Here is an 8,850-nt window from a genome sequence, read left to right on the forward strand (position 1 = left end):
AACCATGTGTCAACTTAAACTCGAGGGATCGATCAGTAAATAATATTTATTTTTATTACATTCTAAATTTCTAACACAATAAAATATATTTCAGGATTTATAAATACCCAAATATATATACTCTCAGTCAATTTGTCTAATATAAACTAATTTGATGAAAATATACACGTACAAAAACAAAACATAAGACCATCATCTTTCAATCGGATATATATTACATAACTTATTGCATGACTATTTTATTATTAAGATATTTCTGAAATTGTTGACGTAAAATAGGTTCAAGTCTAAGGATGTAATCGAGTCGAGCCGAGTCGAACTCTTGAATGTTTGAGCTTGGTTCGTTTATAATCGAGCCGAGCTCGAGCTTTATTTAACGAATATATGCATGGCTCACGAGCTTATTCAAGCCTTTATCGAGCCTAAATAAACTTAATAAATATAAATTATACATTTAAATTTTCATTAAATTAATTAAAGAGTAAATTATATATTTAAAGAAAAATATATTATTCTTATTAAAATTTGTAAATTTATTATAATAAATAAATTTAATAGATTTTTCTATATATTTCGCAAAATCAATAAATCAAATATCAAAACTATTATTTTTTCATCTAAAAGATTATTCATGAACTTACCAACGAACATGTTCACGAGCTAACGAGCCGAATACTGTAAAGCTTGAGTTTGGTTTGTTTATCTTAACGAGCCTCATTAAACGAGCTCAAACGAGCTTTTATCGAATCGAGCTTCGAATAGCTCACAAACGGTTTAGTTCATTTACATCCCTATTCAAGTCCATATATTAATTCTGACAAGTAATGTAAACTTTGTCGTCTATATTCTTTAATACAAACTTCGAACTAATAAAAGGTAACTAAAAAAGTTGACATCCAGCTTCCGAAAGCAGATTTCACGACTTGCAACCGAAAAATAATGCACGTTGAGTAGCACAAAATCAGCATCTTCAAACCAACCAAAATTATTACAATTCGGTTCAAGTCATGTCGAAAACAAAGGTGTGAAAAATTAGCCACCTTAACATTGCCAATATGACTATTACATTCTTTAATCAACGACAACTCATAAGCCCAACAAAATAACTCAGAGCAACTCTTTTGGATACATCATGTACAAGTTACAGGACACATGAGCTAAATCAGAGGCTGGCAGCAAATATGTTTGTTGATGTAAGAACCTACTCACAAGTTCATCAGCGCACGAAGATCATCTCTGCTGATCTCTCTCTGATCCTTGGAACTCTTCTTACCAAATGCTTTCCTAGCTAGCATCTTTTTGTTTGCTTGGAGTTGTAAAATCCTCTCCTCTACTGTATCTCTGGCAATCAATCTCACGATCTTCACATCATCCTTTTGGCCTATTCGGTGGACCCTGTCCATAGCATGTTCCTCCACTGCTGGATTCCACCACGGCTCGAGTAAGTATACCCTCGAAGCAGCAGTAAGGTTTATACCCGCACTTGAAGCTTTTAGACTCGCAAGCAATATCGTAGGACCTTCTGGCTGCAGGGACTTCAAATTCTTTAATCACTTGAGCTCTCTTTTTTGCATTCGATAATCCATCTAAACGGAGTACTTTAAAACCAGCTTCTCTCAGTGGGGCTTCGAGTAAAAGTAACATCTTTCGGAATTGAGAGAATATGACTGATTTTGTTGATGGGTTCTGATCTCTAGACATGGATAGCAGTCTTAACAGAGCAGCAACTTTGGATGAAATGCTTGAAGATGAAGCTCCAGAAGGAATTGCCCTGAGAAGACTCCGGAGGGGCTTTGAAGAGATCAGGACTCTGAAAGCAAATGGCGGCACAATGGACAACAGGGTTTTGTTCGTTTGAGCGTCTTCAAGATGCAGGATCGGCAAAAGATGTGAGCGCAGCATGTTATTATAATATCTGTAGGTGGAGATATGCATATTGGACAGTCGAAATCTTCTCCATCTTGCAACACTGAAAGCAATTTTTGGAGCAATCTTGGATTGTTCTTCACATCTGTATGGATTACACGTGATGTATACACGACTATTAGATATAAAAGTAGCTATCCGGTTCCAAACACTATCCATAACCAAGAAAAGTAAACCCAAAAGCAGTTTGGAGGAATATTTCTCAACAAATTCCACATGCAACATTTGAAAGCTGTACAAAGAAAATAAACATTCTGGAATAAAGTAAAAAAAGTTGCTTTCATCTTCATGGTTGAATTGCCAAAAGATACCAAGTCCTACAAGTTTCCCTTTCTCGTGAGAAATTACTTTCTTGGGTATAGGGGACATCTAATTTAACTAAACGAGATGGATTAGAAGAGGAGGAAGCGACAGAGTCGCAAATAATCGTGAAATCAGAGTGAATACCTTCAATTTTGCCTGGCGGAATGAGTGCTCTGAGATCTGAAGGGCACAGGGCTAGATCTGTGCAAATCTGACGAAGACGTATGAGTATGCCGAGTATGGTAGAATAATTTACCACCAAACTTTCATCAAAAATGTAGCCTTGAACAATCTTCCCTGCCTCTCCTTCCATCTGATCATAAACCTCGCGTTCTTCTTCACAGAGGTTTACAAAAAAGGTCTCTATGCTTTTAGATGGCAGATCAACCAATCCCTTATCTTTGGTTCTCCTCAAAGATATTGCAGCCATGAGACCCTACAGCATAATGCACATAGGATTGTTGTGACTTGTGACATAATCTATGAATCTTGGAAGATTCAGCAATTATTCAGTGGGAAACAATCAAAAAAGAAAAATAAAATGAAGTAACTATTGTTTTAAAAAAAGAAAAAGAAACTAAAATAAATAGCATTCGCACCCCAATTGTGATTCAAAGAGATGGTAAGTGATACCAAAACTCAAATGGAAAACCGTGCAGGTACGTGAATTTTAACACACACATGCAGGTAACTAACTAAACATGTATGAATGCATTAGGCATATTCTGGTTTGATCTATACACACATAGAAATACGCCCTTTATAGCATAAATCAATGAGAATATCAAAACATGAGCACGTCCAACATGAAACACGAGACCCATACATCCAATTTCGAATGCCATGGGAAAAACTTGTATTTTTGTGGTATAATATGAAATAAGCTGAATTATCATCAAATAAAAGTTACAATTTCATGAACTCGCGAAGTTCAGGGAAAGAACTGCAAGTAAACAAAGCTTTAAGCAAATGCATACATGTAAGCAGAATGTCTTCATACCTCACATGTCAAACACTAGGGAACAAATATGGCACCTCACAGAGAATCATTTAAATCATAGCAGATGGTGTTGAAAATATGCATAGTAGGAACTAAATCTTAAAACAAGATAACTAATAACAGAGTAAGATATACTGACCTGCAGCCGGGAGATGCCCTTCTCATCTCCCTGAGAGAGAGGGCGTTGTATCAAACTATTCCAGAGGCTTTTAACAGAAAATGGTTCAAACTTCAGAAAAGCCATTAAAGAAAACAAATCGTACGAGGAGTTTTGTATGGGTGTGCCAGAAACAGCCCACCTACGCTTGGACTTCAGTTTAGTGACAGCACGACTTTGTTGAGCATTCACGTTCTTAATCACATGTGCCTCATCCAATATAACTCGTCTCCACTCGATATTTTTTATAGGAGACTTGACCGAAGACTCCTCACTAGCTAGTGTAGAATAAGTTGTTAGTACAATATCATACTTCTGAAGCTCTTTAGCATCTTTGGTCCGTTCTCCATAGTATATATAAACCTTAAAACTTCCTCTTCTTGTATGCTCTTCTAACTGTGTTATCCAAGATGAAAATACAGAAGGCGGACAAACAATTAGCGTAGTCATTGGCTCCAATGCATCAGACTGATTGTGATCCTCAACCTTTTGCTTTTTCCTCGAATTTTCAGTCTTTTCACTGCCTCTTTTTCTTTTTGACTTTTTGCTTAACAAAGGAATGCATTCCTCTTCACCTGGTTCCACATCATTTCCACCATCCACATTGATAGATGAATAGGTAGCTTTATCAAAAGCAATCAATGAGAGGAGAGTAAGAGTTTTACCCAGGCCCATATCATCTGCGAATATTCCACCTCTTATAGGCTCAGGTCTTGTACCGGTCTGGTAATTGGTTAATTCATTCACATAAACCCCATCTTTTTCTACCCAAAATGGAGGCAATTCACGTGATGTCTCCCTGCTAACCAGCCACCCCAATCCTTCCTCTTGATGGGAGAAAAGTTCTGAAGTTATAATGCTTTTTGGTGGTTCCAGTGCTTCAGCGGCACCTTCATTACAAACTTTTAAGTCTAACAACTTAAATATCTCATCCACACTCTTCTCCTCTAAAATACATTTTTTCTCCTTCACAGCCGCTGCCTCTGATACTGTGAAAGATGCATCGGTTTCAGCAATTAACTGCAGCCCACCACTAGCAATTGCCATTTTTACCCTCTCAAAATCCTCTATTCTTGAAAAAATGTGAACTTGACAAGAAAGGCTATAAATTCTTCCCTTTCCTGGTAGTTTTGGCACAATTCCTGTAACATTCCAAACTCACACATTAAGCATTTGGCAGGAACCTGTATAAAGTGAAGAGAAACACTTATAACGACAAGTGATTAATCGAGTTTGAAAATAAGGAACCAAACTAGCATTAGAAACTAACTTCACAGCATAACAAAGTCGCTGCAATCATCAATTGTTTATGAAAATAACAATCAAAATTCAGTAAACCAACTAAACCTTATAATCCAAACGTACAAATGAGATTAGAAAAGGCAGGCCCAAAGGACAATTAAAACTCTGTAAGAAACCACAAAATCGGAATGCACAATTGAAGATTAGGAAAAAGTTAGTTCGTTCTTCAATTTGTCAAAATGTCATTCCTCTTATGACGCTTCTATCATCACTTCGTCAAGAAATTAGTAACACACTCTGAAATAAAACTAAGCAAATTTCACAAAAGACCCACAGGAAAATATTAGACCAACAAGTTAAAAGAATCAAACAGAAGAGAGTGCATTGTACCATATTCCCAACATTTTATCCTTGCCAAAAACCACGCTTCTCTTATTTCAAACGCAAATACAAAAAACAAAATAAAAATACAAAAAAATAAGTGCACCAACAAAGCAAAATTGAATCCAATAAATTACTCTCAACGGTAATCAAATGGTCATCGATCAAAGGCGACAAAACCGCGGCGGCGGAACGCTCAACGTGGCCCACTTGCACGGACCTGGTATTGAGAACCTTAATCGCGTTCCGGTCGTATGGATTCAATTCATCCCGCAGCAAAGCCACCAGTTCCCAGCCGCTGATGGTACCCTGGTAGTGGCGAAGACCGACAACGTTAACGATCAAAAACCGAGCATATACATATCGGTGGGAGACGAGGAAGACGAACCCTCATCAAAAGGGCTGCTTAAAGGGGTAGAAGGCCAGTGGTCCAAAGTCATGAAAAAATCAACTGGGTCCTGCTGATCATTGGATGCGGATTCAATATCGGCCATTAATCTTGAATTGGGATTGAAACGGAGAGGTTTTTTTGTAAAAGGGAGTAGTTTGAGTTTGTATTTTAGTGTGGGAAGTGAAGGGTAAAGGTTTTGAAAAGTTGGGGAAGAAACTGCTGGACTGATGCACACTAATCGATTTTAAATTCACGCAGCTGTTTGGTTGGCATATATCCACATGAGAATCACATGCAGATTGTGATTCAATTAGCACGTGCGAGTTGTTTGTAAACAGGATAAGTTGGTATAAAATACGTGTTCCCATTCGCTTCCATTCATTCGGTCTGCTCCTTTCAAAAAATGTTGTTTCCCACGGATTTGAACTACGGTTTAAAGGAAAGGGGATTTGATGATGATCCGTTAGAATGGGTCAGATGGATGAAAAATCTATCGAGTATAGAGGTGTATTTTCTCTACTCTGGCTTGATCTGATAGGATGAGCTCATCTGCCTTGGACTAATATGATGGATGAGCTCGGGTGGTCTGGTTTGTGAGTACCCTTGATTGGGTAAATTATATTGGGTCAGATGATCTGCACACACTAAACAAGAAAATGTCATTGGGGTGCCAGAAGAGTTTCTAGCGTGACCACTGCAACGCTCAAGTCAGTACATGTTCACTAAGTAGAGATATAATTTATTGAATGCAGTACACTGCAATACCTTATGTCCCAAATGAATGAGCAACTCGAGTATTTATAAGGGAGAAGATGACCTTGATTATGGTGTCTGGTCATTGTTCCTGACAAGACATATGTCCACACTCTGTCCTTTGACAACTGGCCATGCACTATCCTTTGTCAGCAGGTATGGCGAACCATATTGTTATGGTCTTGTCATGGGGCACTGTTTTTCAAGTTAATGATTTCAAGGCATGTTGATTTGTATTGACAGACCCGTCTCCTCGCGATCGGCCCAAGTGGGAAGGAATCCGAGTTGGAAAGATCTTTGCTGATGATTAAGTGAAATGAACCCTAGTCGGGCGACATGAACGTTGGTCGGGTGACCTGAACCCTTGTCGGGCGTGATGAACCCTAGTCGGGTGACCTGAACCTTGGTCGAAAGAGATGAACCCTTGTTGGGTGACCTGAACCCTGGTCGAGGGAGATGACCCCTGGTTAGCTTCTACCCGGGTTCTACTCAGTTCCCTGGGAACAACTTGAAATCTGGTCTACTTTGATCTTTCTTTCCTGCCCGAGTTCAAGGATGACCCGAGCCTTTTCCAGGGTATTACCACTCCCTCCTTAAATATTCAGTCCAGAGTCATACTCGTTGTTCCGACTAAGTATCTTGGACTCCGTCGAAAAGATAGTTAATTTTTTTTCCAGATCGGCTCCTACAAATAGAAAGGAGCGATTTGAAGACGATGATGTTCTCCATGCAAACATGGAAGACTTCTCTCTCTACTGCAGTTGTTCAGCTATTGATGAAAATATTCAGTTTCTAGTCCAAAGCTTTTTTTCTTGAATTTTCGCTAGTTATTCTGGCTAACTATGCGGTCTTGATTATTGACCGAGGACTAAGTAACTCCAACAGTTTGTCAAATTTTTCTAAGTGTTGAAAGTAATCGGGGACTTATGCCTCACGGGCTTAGAATAAGATATCGGTGCCTCATGTCTCTCGAGCTTAAAATAAGGTGTCGGGTCCTCATGTCTCTCGGTCTTAGATAAAGTGTTCGAGCCAACCCTCTCAGGCTTAGAATAAGGTGTCGGGGCCTCATATTTCTCGGGCTTAAGATAAGGTGTTGGGCCCTCATGTCTCCCGAGCTTAAATAAAGTGATAGGACCTCATCCTTCCCGGGCTTAGAATAAAGTGTTGATGCCTCATGTCTCTCGAGCTTAGATAAAAGAGCCTCATCCTTCCCGGGCTTAGAATAAGGAGTTTGGGCCTCAAGGCTCCTAGGCTTAGATTGTGTTGGGGCCTCATGTCTCTCGAGCTTAGAACAAAATGTCGGTACCTCATGCCTCCCGGGGTTTAATGAAGTATCAGAGCCTCATGTCTCCCAAGCTTAGATAAAGTGTCGGAAGCTCATGGCTCCCGGGTTTAAGATATGACTCTGGGACCTCATACCTCCGGGGCTTTAGATAAATTATCGGGAACTCATGCCCCTCGAACTTAGAATAAGGTGTCGAGACTTTATTACTCTCGGGCTTACATAAAGTGCCAGAGTCTCATGTCTCTCGAACTTAGAATAAGTTGTGGTGCCTCATGTCTCCCAGGCTTAGAATAAGTGTTGGTGCCTCATGCTTCCAAGGCTTAAGATATGGTGCTGGAGCCTCATACCACACGAGCTTTAGATAAGGTGTCGGGGCCTCATACCTCCCAAATTTATAATAAGGTGTTGGGGTCTCATGTCTCCCAAAATTAGATAAAGTACCGAAGCCTCTTGTCTCTCAAGCTTAGAATAAATGTCGGAGCCTCATATATCTCGGGCTTAAGATAAGGTGTCGATGCATCATACCTCCCACGCTTTAGATAAGGTGTCGGTAGCTCATGTCTCTCGAGCTTAAGATAAGGTGTCGGGGCCTCATACCTCCCGAAATTTAGATAAAGTCTCGGGGCTTCATCTCTCCCAGGCTTTAGATAAAGTGGCGGGGCCTCATGTCTCCCACGCTTAAGATTAGGTGTCGAGGCCTCATATTTCTTGGGCTTTAGATAAGGTACTGAGGCCCCATGTCTTCCGAGCTTAAGATAAGGTGTCGGGATCTCATACCTCCCGAACTTTAAATAAGGTGTCAGAGCATGGTGTCTCCCAAGCTTTATATAAGGTGACAGGGCCTTATCCCTCCTGGGCTTAAGATAAGGTATCGATGCCTCATGCCTTCCGAGTTTAGATAAGGTGTCGGGGCCTCATGTCTCCTGGACTTAGATAAGGTGCCGGGGTCTCATGCATCTTGGGTTTAAGATAGGGTGTTGGGGCCTCGTGCTTCTCGAGCTTTAGAAAAGGTGTTGGTGCCTCATGTCTCATGGACTTAGTTATGACTTAGATAAAGTGTTGGTGCCTCATGTCTCGCAGACTTTAGATAATGTGTCGGGGCCTCATGCCTCCCGAGCTTTAGATAAGGTGCCGGGGCCTCATGTCTCATGGACTTAGATAAAGTTTCGGGACCTCGTGTCTCGCAGGTTTTAGATAAGGTGTCGGGGTTTAATGTCTATCGTATTTTCTCATTTGAGCTAAGGAATAAACTGCCTCTACTTGCCCACCATAGCTCCGCCTCCGGCTAAACTCAACAATCTCAAAGCTGGTGAAAGCTTAAAAAAATCAAGGTCACAAACTAAATAAAAAAGTGTTTTGATACAACAATATCCTCTAGAATGATATAGTTATTTATACTTCTGCTTAAGAGG

General features: G+C 40.0%; 1 protein-coding gene across 1 annotated transcript; it reads right to left on the reverse strand.

The window, feature by feature from the left end:
• Window positions 1-951: 951 nt before the first annotated feature.
• On the reverse strand, window positions 952-5,657 carry LOC142548406 (putative SWI/SNF-related matrix-associated actin-dependent regulator of chromatin subfamily A member 3-like 1). Its single transcript, XM_075656698.1, is given in 8 exon segments — window positions 952-1,529; window positions 1,531-1,762; window positions 1,764-1,804; window positions 1,806-2,011; window positions 2,374-2,665; window positions 3,369-4,528; window positions 5,147-5,353; window positions 5,356-5,657. Coding segments are annotated over 8 exon segments (2,610 nt in total). The 5' UTR covers window positions 5,504-5,657; the 3' UTR covers window positions 952-1,205.
• Window positions 5,658-8,850: the final 3,193 nt, after the last annotated feature.

The sequence above is a fragment of the Primulina tabacum genome, chromosome 6, assembly GCF_025594145.1.
Source record: "Primulina tabacum isolate GXHZ01 chromosome 6, ASM2559414v2, whole genome shotgun sequence".
Taxonomy (NCBI): domain Eukaryota; kingdom Viridiplantae; phylum Streptophyta; class Magnoliopsida; order Lamiales; family Gesneriaceae; genus Primulina; species Primulina tabacum.